At 31.3% G+C, this 16319-nt stretch overlaps 1 protein-coding gene across 1 annotated transcript; it reads left to right on the plus strand.

Moving 5' to 3' along the window:
- The first annotated feature begins 840 nt into the window (after positions 1–840).
- On the plus strand, positions 841–16068 carry LOC143081961 (proteasome subunit alpha type-5-like). Its single transcript, XM_076257586.1, has 9 exons — positions 841–941; positions 3578–3685; positions 5316–5442; positions 5699–5766; positions 6528–6635; positions 10573–10631; positions 13537–13639; positions 14199–14285; positions 15801–16068. The coding sequence occupies exons 2-9, from the start codon at positions 3590–3592 to the stop codon at positions 15876–15878; spliced, it is 726 nt and encodes a 241-aa protein (XP_076113701.1). The 5' UTR covers positions 841–941; positions 3578–3589; the 3' UTR covers positions 15879–16068.
- The last annotated feature ends 251 nt before the right edge of the window (positions 16069–16319 follow it).

The following is a 16319-nucleotide window of genomic DNA, read 5'->3' on the forward strand; positions in this document are numbered from 1 at the left end:
GTCTATGGGCTGATAACAAAATAACGTCAGCCAACCAGAATTAAGACGCGTTACATCCAAAATTAAATTTTAGTCAAATGAAACCTCACTGCTGAATGAAAAAAAAAATATATATATAATGCACATTTTTTTTTATAACAAAATAGATAGTTTTCATTATAAAACTTATCTACATATACTTTTTACTGAAGATTTTTTTTTTTTATTTGCCCTCATTTAGAAGAAGTTTGCCCTTTTCAATTGCTTGCTTCCAGGAAGCAATTCGCCGACATTATTGTCCGTATGCAATTGACCTTAAGTAGCGTAACCCTACTCGTAAAAATCCGGTGATAGCAATACGCATGGATCTCAGTCACTGAAATAAATATTATCTGATGGTACATGTTATACACGTTCTCAATATCCATGCTTCTTTGTTAATTCTTTACCATAAGGTGACAATCGGTAAACTTCAGCTTCAAAACACGATAATTAATGAGCTGTCATATTTTCACATCATAACAGACAGAGAGAAAAAAAATGACGATTATATGATATGTTTACGTTAAAAATGATAAAATTGTGCACAGAATACTCGGTTTATGATATATGCATGCATTGGTTCAATAATTGGTTAAACATTATTGTTCACCAATCACTCGTTTCATATGACCTTAACAATTTATTGTTAATGATCTTTATTGAGTTTGTGCAATGATAAAAAAAAATATATTTGCATTTGTATTTGTATTTTAGAGTTTTAATGGATTAAATGTCCAAATCTGGCATTGAAATGACATCACGTTTATTCTTTTTAAATTAAAATCGTCAGCAAAAACATTTCCGCCGCTTATTGACGAAAAACACGTGGCCGTTTTAATTTTTTAACAAATCCGGAGAAATTCAGGTTTGGTACGTCGTCCGATTTCGTTAGTTAGTCAATCCTTAGTTGCAAACTGCCGGTGAGTTAATTTTTCACAATTTTAAACACATCTTTTAACACTAAACAAAAGAGACTCAGAGAAGCAACACGAAAAATCTTTTTTCTTTATAAATGTTTATTGAAATTATACGTTGATGATATTTCGTATCTTTTCAATATATCAATAAATAAATGAAAACTTTCAAGTTTTGCAAAACTGCAATATCATGATCCATCATCTTACTCAAAATATAGTATTTACAAGATTATAGCCACCCACCTAGTACCTTGCCAAGTCAGAGTCATATATTAGGAGGCAGTTACCATCCCTTCTGTTTGGAGCTTCATACTGTAAACCGGGAAATTTTCGCGCCGTCTTTATTTCGCGATTTACTAACACAATCCAAATTCGCGTCGTTTTGAATTCGCGATTTCCAAGTGGCCCATATAAATATTTTCATAAATGATTTGGAAAGAGATCAACTTTACATATATCTTAAATCAAGTGATAAAATCAATCCGAAATCTTTTGTTTTTGGTTCATTTATGTTAAAGTAGATTACAAGTTTGTCATGTTTGCTTGTAAAAACACATACACAATACAGAAAAGTAGACCTAATTAAGATTGAATCATAAACAAATACTCTCAGGATTAACGCTAATTAATCGATCTTTTGATTTGATTAATCTATGTAGTAGATTCAACGAGGTGATACTTTCATTACTGATTGACATGTATCATTAACATAATTGCAATGAGTATTGTTTACATAACAATATCCGTTATGATTGCTTTCGTGTTTATGGTGAACTGTTTGCATCAAATTTATAATTTCCTAACATTAATTTTCATTAAGAGATACAGGTATGATTTCAGTTATATGTGTGTCGTCTATAGAATCAGTGTAATACAGTAGTCCTATATATATATATATTCTATTCCATATACGTAGATATATAAAGATGAGGTATGAGTGTCAAAGAGCTAACTCTCCATCCAAGTCACAACTTGTAAAAGTAAATGTAATAAAAAGAGTTTCCTTGATATTTTCGCGGTTGTTTTATTTTCGCGTTTCTATTCTTACCGTGAAAATAGCAAAAATAAAACTACCGCGAAAATTTCCCTGTTTACAGTATATATATGGTTTATACTGTACATAGATTTTTTTAAGTCGCACTGACACTCCATATATATATGGTTTATACATAGATTTTTTTAAGTTGCACTGACACTCCATCAAAGACAAAGGCATCATCAGATTCAGTGTCGGGTCCGTTCGCCCCAATAACATGTATGCCCTAGGTCCGTTTGCCCTGAGTTCGTTCGCCCGTAGAGTCCGTTCTCCCTACTAAAAAAATATGAATATTTATGGTATTGAAGTTGAATAAACTTATTCAGATATTTCTATGGTATATTAATCTTGAAATTTATGGAAACATGGAAATATTTAAAAGTTTGTGGCTTGTTTAGGATAATAGGATTATTAATTATTATTGTTCAATGACAAAATAATTTCGGATCACTGATTATTGTGATACTTGTCTTTTGATGGATTAATATTAATAATAAAAACAAACGTTTTGTTTTGCAATAAAAACAATGATGTACGAACTGTAAATCATGAAACGTATTTACAAATTCATTTGTTATTATACTCTGAGAGTAGTCTCAGTTATACTGCATACATTTATGATTGACTGAATACAATTATTTTGTTAACAAATATCAATAAAGATAAATACCTTGTATTCCAGTATTCTCCTCTGTAAATCAAAGGGAAAATGATAAATTGATTGCGGCAATATAAATATTCTGTCAATTTTTCAACAAACTTTAAAACATTTTGTTCAAATACTTAAAATTATGCGACTAGACAACAATTAGAAAAAAATAAAAATCAGGGCGAATGAACCCGTGGCGAACAGCTGGTATCAGGGCGAACAGGTTATAGGGCGAACGGACCCAGATTCATCAGATTCACAATAGACAGAAATGCTGCAAAGCTCCTTTTCAAGATCCTGAGAAGTGTATTGCTTATTTTATCTACAACACCATGAACACTATGATAATAAAAATAAAAGAAAGTCGTTGTCATTATTTGTTTCATCGTCAAAATGATTGACTCACTGAAATCTCTGTAATGTACATGAAATTGATGAATCCTCATCTTATAGTGCCAAAAAAACACCCTAGAGTAGAAATAATACAACTACATGACTCACTGAAATCTCTGTAATGTACATGAAATTGATGAATCCTCATCTTATAGTGCCAAAAAACACCCTAGAGTAGAAATAATACAACTACATCGACCATTGTCATGTTTAATACACAATTGCCTGCATTGTTTTTACACATTCTTATTACAATTTACAATGCATATTTGCATACTTAACCATAGAAGGAAACATGTGTTGCCTGTTTGCACTTTCCTTTTCAAATAAAACAATATCTATACAGAAGTCAAGTTACTCCATTGTAACCATAACACTGATAGTACATGTATTATCAGAATATGAATAGCTACTTAACTCAGAAGTGAAACTATTATTATATTGTTACAATGATTAACTAAATCTGAATTTTCAAAATACATCCAAGACAATTTACTTACATTACTGACTGAAATTGGAAGTTTTTATTTGTGTAAAATAATTCATTGTTTGTAATTTCAGAGATAACAAAAGATGTTTCTGACAAGATCTGAGTATGACAGAGGTGTGAACACATTTTCACCAGAAGGCAGATTATTCCAAGTAGAATATGCCATTGAAGCAATTAAAGTAAGTATATTTTTTTGTAAAAATAATATATCCACTCCTGAAAGAAAGAAAGGAATTTGAAAAGTGGTGAATCAATATGCATTTTACAGGTGTTAGACAAACAGGAAAACTTTATTTGTTGTGATGATTGTTATATATATTTGTCATGCTTGTATGTTAATTATAAAAACAGGGTATAAAATGAATTATATTACACTGAATGTTATGCAAACAACAACCAATCACAACTACATCTTAAAAATGATTTTCAAAATGAGCTGGATTGAACTAGATTACAGGGAATATGTACAAATGTAGCTTGATTTTTTTTGGTCTGACACATATACATATATCCCTTATTTAAAGCCATCTAAAGAGGCCAAGGTTAATGATTTAATCTGACAAAATTATGTGTTTTAAGATTAGAATCAAACACTTTTCCTCTCTGGTAAAGTCTCTTATGTTTTATTTTAGGCCAAAAAAATATATGTCTGTTTATGGTTACCTGACCATGCCAATTTTTCAGCACCGACCCTAAGTCTTTTTATTTCCATCATAAAGTGAAAAATAAACTGAAGTCGTGTCAAAAGTGAAGTTAGTGTTGCCAATAATACAAATATATAAATTAATTGTCTGATACACCCCAATGTTCACAATCGTGAATACAATAGCTGTTTGAAGGAAATTTGCGACTCGTGTGATGAAATAAACACTTTGCCGCCATTTTTTTCCAACCAATAACACAGGGAAATAATCCAATCATTAAAAATACGGGTAAACTTGGCCCATGATCAATAAAGGCAACAGTAGTATACCGATATTCAAACTCATAAATCCATGGACAAAAAACAAAATCGGGGTAACAACTCGGACCACGACAGGACGAAACGGCATGACTCAAAATTATGTCACAAAAAAAGTGAAAAAATAGAATAAAATGGAAATACTGACCTACCTACCCTATTTTATTTAAGTATGTCACCTTAAACAAACATTTTTTTTTTTTTGGCCTTATGTAAATTTGTACTTGTGTACTGATGTTTCGTTAGTATTTCATTACACATATTTATTCTGAAAGAAAGAACATTACACATTGAACAATGTTGAACTTCAATAATATTTTTGTTCTAGGCCTAAAATAAAATATTGTTTGTTTCCCCAATCCTGACCGACCCTGCAAAAATGGTGCTACTCATAAAATTTTATTTATTGTCAAAACTAAGTCAAATATTATTTTATTCATTTCTGATTTTCAGGCTTGCTGGATCGTCCGATAATGTGCAAGCTTTTTGGAAAAATAAAATTATTTCCCTACCTACCTACCCACACCTGACTAGGCAGGGTCGGGATTGGGGAAACAAACAATATATTAATCTAGGCCCTATCATCATGATCATAACCACCACAATGGCAACTTGTAGTCTTCAAAGCTAAAGTAATGAAAGTTAGTTTACCAAGTTAAATTGAAGAGTTTGAGTGGGCAAATATGCAACAATATGGAGAAAACAGAATAAAAAAAAATTCAACAAAAATTATTCCAAAAATAAACAAAAAGCATAGAAATATTTATTTTACTTAATTTTACTTAATAAAAATGAACAATTGTTTTAAAGCTTAGTGAATAAATATTTCTTTTGAATTGTTTTTTCAGCTTGGCTCCACAGCTATTGGAATACAAACCAGTGAAGGTGTAGTGTTGGCAGTTGAGAAAAGAGTTACCTCCCCTCTCATTGAAGCAGCTAGTATCGAAAAAGTATTTGAAATAGATGAGCATATAGGTATTTGATTTACAAACTTAGTTTTTATCAGTATACGTATAACCAATCAGTTGTCCAAAACATTATTTAATAGAAATATTCCTTTAGTATTTAACTAAAAGAAGATATTATACTTTGATTATATCGTGTATATATATAGGTTGTCATATTAGAATTTATTTTGATAAAATCCACATGTAATACTACTAAACTGTCATGTTTTATCTTAGATAACAACATTTTGTAATATATGTATGTAAATATATCATGTTTTCAGGATGTGCCATGAGTGGTCTTATTGCAGATTCTAGAACATTAATAGACAGAGCACGTGTAGAAGCACAGGTAAGAATGATATAACCGTTTATAATGTCTCTGTCGACAGCTCCTCTGAACCTAGGAAATAAATTTCCATAAAATATTTACACATTATTCAGTACATGATGGCTTTGACTTCATTTGTTTTCTTTTTGATCAGAATACTTATCAGTGTGGTGTTAGCAAGATCTGAATTTGTTCAGATAAGGAATATCTTATTTTATGCCCTACCTAACATGTTTTACTGTCTCTTTGCTTCCAATAGTTCATCCAGGCACTTCATGGTTAATATTTTGGTCTAAGGTAATTTACCTTGTAAGTGTAGTCTATATTTGAGACTTAGTACCGGTACACATGTTCAATATGATGTTAACATTTAAAAACATGCCAAGAACACAGATTTCGCAGTTCACTTAAGGTGGTACCTAACACTACAGGAAGATAACTCTGTAAAATCAGCTGAACGTTTTAATGACGTAGTGTTCAAAAGGGAATATTAAGTTTCTCAATGATCAAAATAAGTGTTTGTCAAACTACTATATTACCAGTGGAATTTTTCCGATAAAAGGGTTGGTTCAAAATTTTTGAAATTTTTATATTTATGTCAAATTAAAGGGTCAAAGTAAATACTTTGTCAAAATTTTAAGAAAATTAAACGAGCCAAATTAATTTTAGTTAAAGTGTTAGGTACCACCTTAACCTGGAAATGCAATATTGCCAGTGGTGCATGGTGTCCTGATGACAAGTAGTCTTGTTTTATTTCTTAACTTTTTTGTTTTATTTTACAGAATCATTGGTTTACCTATAATGAGAAGATGTCAGTAGAGAGTGTTACACAGTCTGTCAGTAATGTGGCCTTGCAGTTTGGTGATGATGATGCAGATCCAGGAGCTATGGTAAACATTAACAAATAAACATCAATTTAAGCTGAAAGAAGTATAACCGTGAATTCAGAAACAAAAATCTAGTGTGAAAAGTTTTTAGCAAAAATAAAAACTTGGATATTTTAGTTTGCATGTCATTATATTGTATGCTACATTTCCTAAATTTGCAGTACCGTCTTTTGGTATGTATAGTGCTCATTTGTGTATAGTGCTCAACCCCTTTGTGGTCCAAGAAATGAGAGAAAAAAAGTTTATTGGTCATAGAATACTCCTAGACATTTTCGGAAAAGTTACAACTTTCACATTTTGTCTTAATTTCAGAATTCATATTATAAATTTTGCATATATTTCTTTTTAATACAAGATTATAGATAGCAAAACGGAATATTCATTTCAAGTTTGGCAATTATCTTGAAAACAAGAGTGCACACGCTGAAATGTCTCGCCTTCTATACTAATCATTGATATTATGTTGATAGTCCTAAGTATAAAGCTAAGCTTTATTACAACTGTCACATAAACTTAACATTAACCAAGATAACTAAACAAAGACCAATGAACCTTGAAAAAGAGGTCCAGGTCAGATGAACCATGCCAGGCAGACAGGTACAGCTAACAATGCTTCTATACAACATATATAGTTGACACATTACTTATAGTTAAAGAAAAATAGACCAAAACACAAAAACTTAACACTGTGCAATGAACCGTGAAAATGAGGTCACGGTTAAATAAAACCTGCTCAACTGACATAAAGATCATAAAATATTTCCATACACCAAATATAGTTGACCTATGGCATATAGCATTAGATAAAAAGACCAAAACTCAAAAACTTAACTTTGACCACTGAACCATGAAAATGAGGTCAAGGTCACATGACATCTGCCCGCTAGACATGTACACTTAACAATCATTCCATACAACAAATATAGTAGACCTATTGCATATGGTATGAGAAAAACAGACCAAAACACAAAAATTTAACTATAACCACTGAACCATGAAAATGAGGTCAAGGTCAGATGACACCTGCCAGTTGGACATGTACACCTTACAGTCCTTCCATACACCGAATATACTAGCCCTATTGCTTATAATATCTGAGATATGGACTTGACCACCAAAACTTAACCTTGTTCACTGATCCATGAAATGAGGTCGAGGTCAAGTGAAAACTGTCTGACAGACACGAGGACCTTGCAAGGTACGCACATATCAAATATAGTTATCCTATTACTTATAATAAGAGAGAATTCAACATTACAAAAAATTTGAACTTTTTTTTCAAGTGGTCACTGAACCATGAAAATGAGGTCAAGGACATTGGACATGTGACTGACGGAAACTTCGTAACATGAAGCATCTACATGTATATACAAAGTATGAAGCATCCAGGTCTTCCACCTTCTAAAATATAAAGCTTTTAAGAAGTGAGCTAACGCCGCCGCCGCCGCCGGATCACTATCCCTATGTCGAGCTTTCTGCAACAAAAGTTGCAGGCTCGACAACTAGAGAGAAACTATAAAACAGTAAAACTAATTTGCTTAAATGCTGTTTATATTATGTATATGTTGTGCATATTCATAACTCATAATTTTTATCTTTTTTAAATCATAAGTTTGTTTCCAAGTTACATTCTAGAACAAAAAATTCATGTGACCAGATTTTGAAAGACAGCTTTATTAAATAATGGTTTGACACAATACCTGATTTCAAGAATGGTAACAAAATAGACAAAAATAGAGTACAGATATAACAATTTTATTATCAGGGTTATCTCCCTGTACACAACTTTTAAGATTTTTTGACAAATCAGAAGCTGTTTTTTATTAAGCTTTTTAATTTATACCATGCGTTAAAATGTTCTATTTGATATATTGAGATTTATTATATTCATTGAAAATCCTTAACCAACAGTGTGTGATCATCTTCTATAGGAAATCACTGTTTACATCCATTTTTAAAGACTACTTTTAAGGTTTATGACCCCTTCTGTAGCCAGTTAAGTACAAACTTTTCAAGAAGCAATAGTATCAAAACTACAAATATAATGAATAATAGAGATAGGCCATTTTGTACATATACCAAGTAGAAACTTTGTGCAAAGCATTAGTATTTAATGTTTCATTGCACTTTACAGAAAAAGGTGACTTTTTGGCAAATAAACCAACATATTTATAGAAAATCCACAGCCTTTAAAGCCAACCAAAATTAATAAGTAGATTTTCATCCAGATTTTTGAAAAAAATGGGGCAGGTGGGAGGATTTTATTTTTTAAATTTTATTTCATATGAAACCTTCTTATGACCAGTTCTTCATATTTGCAAGTAGAATAATAAGCTTATGTCATGTATAAGGAATCGTACATAATTTTTTAATTTATCTTAGAAAAATATCCCTGATTGGCAACCACTGTTCTACATGTATGCAATTGCCGCTTTAGAAACCTATTTATAGTACAGCGAAATAGTGGAGAAATGCTCTCTTCAGTTGGACTACCTTCACCAAATTTATTTTGCTTTCTAAGCGATGGTTTGTTGTCCCCTTTAAATGAAGAAAATTAATTGGTATGCCAGTACAGAATAAAATGAAAACACAGTATTGAAAATCATAGGATTGGTGCTTATGTAAGATGCAAATATAATTACAATGTAAAAACTTAACAAAAAAGAAGTCATTGTTTAATGGCTTTATTGAAGGTATTGGGACAGAGGGTGTTCGATGTTTGTCAACAAAAAACGACAGTCATGGGCAATAAATGGGCTTGCTTTAATAAAATGTGTATGTTTGTCGACTTTTTTTAACTAAAAATATCAAAATACGGTCATCAATCTATCAAGTTTGTGCTTGTGTCAAAACCTTTAATCCAGTCATGCTTTTGTACCTGTGTTCCACAATTCTTGTGCTTTAGATATCATTCACAGTCCAAATTTCCTGACAAAAGTCTCTGCATAAATAAAAAAATCCACGGTTTTCTAATCACAAAAATTTGTGACATCCCGCGATTTGCGTTCTGAGGCACAGCGTTTTAAGCGTAACCCTAATATTTCATGCCCATCTCGTAATCAACTTCTATTCTCGGTAGATGATGTTGTCTTCATAGAGCAGCAGAATATGTCGACTTAATCATTTTGGTTAGATTACTCGAGGAAATACGAAAAAACTAAATTTGAAACGGGAAGTTATGAATGAAACTAAATTATCGACTGTTACCGGTAACGGAAATGAACAAAATCCGGAAATCGAAAATTTTTACAAAATAAAACAAATCAAGGCGGGACAATTTCAGAGGGGCGGGCAGGGATATCAATTAATTTTAATTGGCCTAATACAGATATTTTTATTATAACATTTTAAACATAGATTATTCACTTGCTTTTCTATGATGTGCTAGCATTTATTGTTTACAAAATGTTCTAAACAACCTTTAAATTCCCAAAACACTGGTGCTGGGTCACTAAGTTGATCGCACCCTAAAAGGTGTACTTGATTTGTTCCATATTTATATTTGTTTTAATCAATAACTCAATAAATAAACTTGTTTTAAGGAAACCAATGCTAGCACTGCATGCAATAATCCTTTATCAATCAGTCACTGAATTGCCATATATGGGAGTACAAGGGGAAAGACTGTAGATTTTCCATAAAATTTCCATATGTAAATTATTAATATACATAATGATTATGTTTAGCATCAAATCATCACATGGGTACATAATCCTTAACGACCCAATACATGTGTCAATTGATCCCCAGGTTAGAAAATTGTGCATCATTACTTTTTATTAGAAATTTAACTCAATTGTACATGTGTACACCAGATGACAATATATTTTATATGATAGCTTAACCTGATTTATAACATTTTTGCAATTTTATATAATAATGGTATACAGATTTTATATCTATTATTCATAAAATGTACAATAATATACTTTTCTTCCAGAGCCGTCCTTTTGGTGTTGCATTATTGTTTGCAGGGATAGATAGAAAGGGACCTCAACTGTAAGTTAAACATGTTAAAGACTCCATTTGACAAAGTATTACAGACCCAAATTATTCTAGAATAGTAAGATATTATAAGAAAACTAAGATGTGTTATGATTGCCAATGAGACAACTTGCCACAAGAGACCAAATGACGTGGAAGTTAGCACCCCTTCAACAATGAACAAAACCCACACAGCATAGCAAGCTATAGATGGCCAGGCAATGACAAATTTGATATAATTCAAACAGAAAAAAATAATTCTTACGTGTTGACATTAGTTTTTATACGACCGCAAAAATTGAAAATTTTTTGGTCGTATATTGGTATCACCTTGGCGTCGTCGTCTGCGTCGTTGTCATCGTCCGAATACTTTTAGTTTTCGCACTCTAACTTTTGTAAAAGTGAATAGAAATCTATGAAATTTTGACACAAGGTTTATGACCACAAAAGGAAGGTTGGGATTGATTTTGGGAGTTTTGGTCCCAACATTTTAGGAATTAGGGGCCAAAAAGGGCCCAAATAAGCATTTTCTTGGTTTTCGCACTATAACTTTAGTTTAAGTAAATAGAAATCTATGAAATTTTGACACAAGGTTTATGACCACAAAAGGAAGGTTGGGATTGATTTTGGGATTTGAGGTCCCAACAGTTTAGGAATTAGGGGCCAAAAAGGGGCCCAAAGAAGCATTATTCTTGGTTTTCGCACCATAACTTTAGTATAAGTTAATAGAAATCTATGAAATTTGAACACAAGGTTTATTACCATAAAAGGAAGGTTGGGTTTGATTATGGGAGTTTTGGTCCCAACAGTTTAGGAATAAGGGGCCCAAAGGGTCCAAAATTGAACTTTGTTTGATTTCATCAAAAATTGAATAATTGGGGTTCTTTGATATGCCGAATCTAACTGTGTATGTAGATTCTTGATTTTTGGTCCCGTCTTCAAATTAGTCTACATTAAGGTCCAAAGGGTCCAAAATTAAACTTAGCAATAGCAAAAATTGAATCTTTGGGGTTTTTTGATATGCTGAATCTAAAAATGTACATAGATTTTTGATTATTGGCCCAGTTTTCAAGTTGGTCCAAATCGGGGTCCAAAATTAAACTTTGTTTGATTTCATCAAAAATTGAATAATTGGGGTTCTTTGATATGCCGAATCTAATTGTTTATGTAGATTTTAATTTTTGATCCCGTTTAAAATTGGTCTACATTAAGGTCCAAAGGGTCCAAAATTCAACTTAGTTTGATTTTAACAAAAATTGAATCCTTGGGGTTCTTTGATATGCTGAATCTAAAAATGTACTTAGATTTTTTATTATTGGCCCAGTTTTCAAGTTGGTCCAAATCGGGGTCCAAAATTAAACTTTGTTTGATTTCATCAAAAATTGAATAATTGGGGTTCTTTGATATGCCAAATCTAACTGTGTATGTAGATTCTTAATTTTTAGTCCCGTTTTCAAATTGGTCTACATTAAGGTCCAAAGGGTCCAAAATTAAACTTAGTTTGATTTTAACAAAAATTGAATCCTTGGGGTTCTTTGATATGCTGAATCTAAAAATGTACTTAGATTTTTTATTATTGGCCCAGTTTTCAAGTTGGTCCAAATCGGGGTCCAAAATTAAACTTTGTTTGATTTCATCAAAAATTGAATAATTGGGGTTCTTTGATATGCCAAATCTAACTGTGTATGTAGATTCTTAATTTTTGGTCCCGTTTTCAAATTGGTCTACATTAAAGTCCAAAGGGTCCAAAATTAAACTAAGTTTGATTTTAACAAAAACTGAATCCTTGGGCTTTTTTGATATGCTGAATCTAAACAAGTACTTAGATTTTTGATTATTGGCCCCAGTTTTCAAGTTGGTTCAAGTCAGGATCCAAAATTATTATATTAAGTATTGTGCAATAGCAAGAAATTTTCAATTGCACAGTATTCAGCAATAGCAAGAAATCTTCAATTGCATAGTATTGTGCAATAGCAAGACATTTTCAATTGCACAGTATTGCGCAATAGCAAGAAATCTTCAATTGCACAGTAATGTGCAATAGCAAATATTTTCAATTGCACAGTATTGCGCAATAGCAAGAAATATTTAATTGCACAGTATTGCGCAATAGCAAGAAATATTTAATTGCACAATATTGTGCAATAGCAAGAAATTTTCAATTGGAGTTATCTTTCTTTGTCCAGAATAGTAGTTGAATCAACTTAAATCATTGTTTTATACAATATACAATGTATATTCACTTTTACTACCAACTGATGAATTAAAACAATCTTTACCATTCATGATAACAAGCACTTTATTTTACATTTTAATATTTTATGATGTATTTAAATGAGTAGTTATTGTTGCAAACTCCGTTTGAAATTTGAATTGAGATCAGTTTTGGAAAAAGGGAAAGGGGGATGTGAAAAAAAAAATGGAGGGGGGGGTTAAATTTTTCTCATTTCAGATTTCATAAATAAAAAGAAAATTTCTTCAAACATTTTTTTGAGAGGATTAATATTCAACAGCATAGTGAATTGCTCAAAGGCAAAAAAAGTATTTTAAGTTCATTTGACCACATTCATTCTGTGTCAGAAACCTATGCTGTGTCAACTATTTAATCACAATCCAAATTTAGAGCTGAATCCAGCTTGAATGTTGTGTCCATACTTGCCCCAACCGTTCAGGGTTCAATCTCTGCGGTCGTATAAAGCTGCGCCCTGCATAGCATCTGGTTCAATTTTAGATAATTATGTGTTTTTTATAAATATTTAGGGGCAAAATACACCTGCTCTATATGCAACTAGGTTTTTTTTCTGTGTATTAAACTCCATTTGAAACAATATCAGATAAATGTCATAGTAAGCCAGTAAGGTAATGACTGACCATTAGGATGCTTATAAATTTTGTTCATCATAACTATGTATTGTTTCAGGTATCACATGGATCCCTCTGGGACTTTTATACAATATGATGCTAAAGCAATAGGATCTGGGTCAGAGGGAGCACAACAAGCTCTTCAGGATGTCTATCATAAGGTAAGTATCATATTAAGGTTACTAACAACCAAGTATGATATATTTGTGGTTAGGTTAGTAAAAACCAAAAATTGTAAGATGAGTAAAAAACCCCAGAATCATATATAAGGTTAGTATAAAAAAAAATCAAAAGACAAGTACAAACTCATTACCATAATGTTTTATTTAACACACATTCAATTGCACCTTAGCTCTTTAAAAGACCAAATTTGGTAATGATTCCATCCCATTTTTTTAGCAGATTTGATTTGTCTGTAACATTGATTTTTATTATACACTTATGATTTCTTTCTGATATAGAGTAAACATGGTAAAATAAGTAATAGAAATAAGAAAATAGACAAGTGTTATTTATTCAGTTATGTGAATACAAACAACCGTATATATGTAAATGAGAGTAAAACATTGTATTTTTTGTCAATTTAAATATTTTTCATTTGCAATAGGTGAAATGCAGTTGTTTGTAAGGTGAAAATCTGCACTTATTAGAAAAACTAAGTGTAATCTATCAAATGGTTTCTAGAAATTTTTACATTTTCTTTATCATTTTCTTTTTCAGTCTATGACTTTAAAAGAAGCATGTAAATCAGCTCTTACAATTCTAAAACAAGTCATGGAAGAAAAATTGAATTCCACAAATGTAGAGGTAAGACTTATATTATAAGGGCAAATGTTTGAGATAAGTGCCACTGGACATTAAGCAAATAACCATCAATCAATCCAATGTTTGAATCATACTTCAACATTGACATCCATAGATTATATACATTAGATATTTGTAAAAGGCAAGGTTTGAAAAGTCTAAGGTTTGCCCTCTTTATAGATATAGGAAGATGTGGTATGAGTGCGAATGAGACAACTTTCCATCCAAGTAACAATTTATAAAACAGAACCATTATAGGTAAAGGTAGGGCCTTCAACACAGAGCTGTGGTTCACACCGAACAGCAAGTTATAAAGGGCCCCAAAATTACTAGTGTAAAACCATTCATACAGGAAAACAAACAGTCTAATCTATATAAAAACAATTAAGCTTATAAAAATATAATTTATACTTTTGTGAAGAGCGAAATCTTACTAATGTCCTTGGTGTTGCACAAAGGGTTGTTGTGTACTGTAAGGTTGATATCTACCAAACTAGAGAAAATGGTCATTTTGATTGGTGGAACATTCAAGATGTATGTTTGTCTGTAAGTGATTCATTTAACCTTGACCTCTTTTCATTGTCAAGTGATAAACATTAAAGTTAGTTCAAGTTCTCCGTTGCTAAGATTTATAGGTCAGTTGTGTTTGGTTTGTCAGGTTCATTGTTTCCTTGTTACATATAGTATTTACTGTTTACTTAAATATTTAGGCAGCCAGCTTATTATTCAACTAGTTTTAGAAATTTAAACATGTTGTTTGCATTTTTTGTTTGTTATAGATGTATATTGTATCCAGGTTGCAAAATGATAAGACATTATTCTTTAAAATGGGCATAAATATGAAACAAATTATTCGGTGTTTTACCCAATGGAAATTTTAAATGCAGAATGGTATTTCTATCTTAAAGTCATAAGAAACCTCAAATTAAAAAAAATAATGCATATGTTTTTATATAACTCAATGGATAGTTTTCATTTTAAAACTTATGTACATTAACTGTTTTCTGAAGAAAATTCTTTAATATATTCATATTTAGAAGACGTTTACTTTATTTTAATTGCTTCCCCGACATATTTTCCGTATGCAAAGTGATCTCAGTGTGACCCATCTCGTAAAAGTCCGGTGATTGCAATACGCATGGATGTCCTTAAAATAAACTATTATCTGATTGTACATGTTGAACACGTGCTCAATATCCATACCTTTTTTGTTTATTGTTGACAAACAGGTGACAATCGTTAAACTTAGGCTTCAAGACACAAACTTTAATTACCTGCCATATTTTCACAACAACAGTGACCGATTGAAAAAAAATTGACGATTAAACGTAATTTAGTAAAACAAAATGATAAAATCATGCACTGAAGACTAAGTTTATGGTGTTTGTATGCATTGGTTCAAGAATTAGAATAACATTATTTTTCACCGGTCACTCCTTTATTATGACTTTAATTCAGTCTACAATTATTTGTTTGTATATATAAACCCAGTTAAAAAAATGTTATTTCTATTTTCAGATGGCCAAGGTAACACCAGAGAAATTCTTTCACATGTTTTCCAAAGAAGAATTAGAAGATGTCATTAAAGATATTTAAACAATACTAATTCCATAGATTCACAGAACTTTGTTCCTTCATTGTTATCATCTAGAAGTGCTAGTGAATGAAAAAACTTCATCATCCTATGATGTAAATAAAACTTCTCAATATTATAAGATGATGTCTAATTGAGAATTAGTTGTACATGTTGAATATTCACTTCAATAAAATGTTGAAATACTTGAAATATTTTTTTAATGTCAAGTTGTCTTAGGGCTGTTCCAGGTTTAAAAACATGGGGAGGCATTCATATTACTGAATTGTTAATGGTTCTTTTGTCCCGTCTTGATGGAGTCAAAAAGCGAGACAAAGGTATGCTATTTCAGTCAGAGGCTTCAACAGTGTATTACATGTACTTTGTGATTAGGTCTAGTTTATGGTGAACCACAAGTGTTAAGTCAATCATATTTGGTATGCAGTTGTTTTAGCATTGGCACA

This window comes from Mytilus galloprovincialis, chromosome 1, assembly GCF_965363235.1.
Source record: "Mytilus galloprovincialis chromosome 1, xbMytGall1.hap1.1, whole genome shotgun sequence".
NCBI lineage: Eukaryota > Metazoa > Mollusca > Bivalvia > Mytilida > Mytilidae > Mytilus > Mytilus galloprovincialis.

Coding starts and splice junctions, on each gene's coding strand:
- LOC143081961 (XM_076257586.1), top strand. CDS start 3,590: ATGTTTCTGACAAGATCTGAGTATGACAGAGGTGTGAACACATTTTCA. Junction 6,636..10,572: donor ATGCAGATCCAGGAGCTATG/GTAAACATTAAC, acceptor CTTTTCTTCCAG/AGCCGTCCTTTTGGTGTTGC. Junction 14,286..15,800: donor TGAATTCCACAAATGTAGAG/GTAAGACTTATA, acceptor TTCTATTTTCAG/ATGGCCAAGGTAACACCAGA.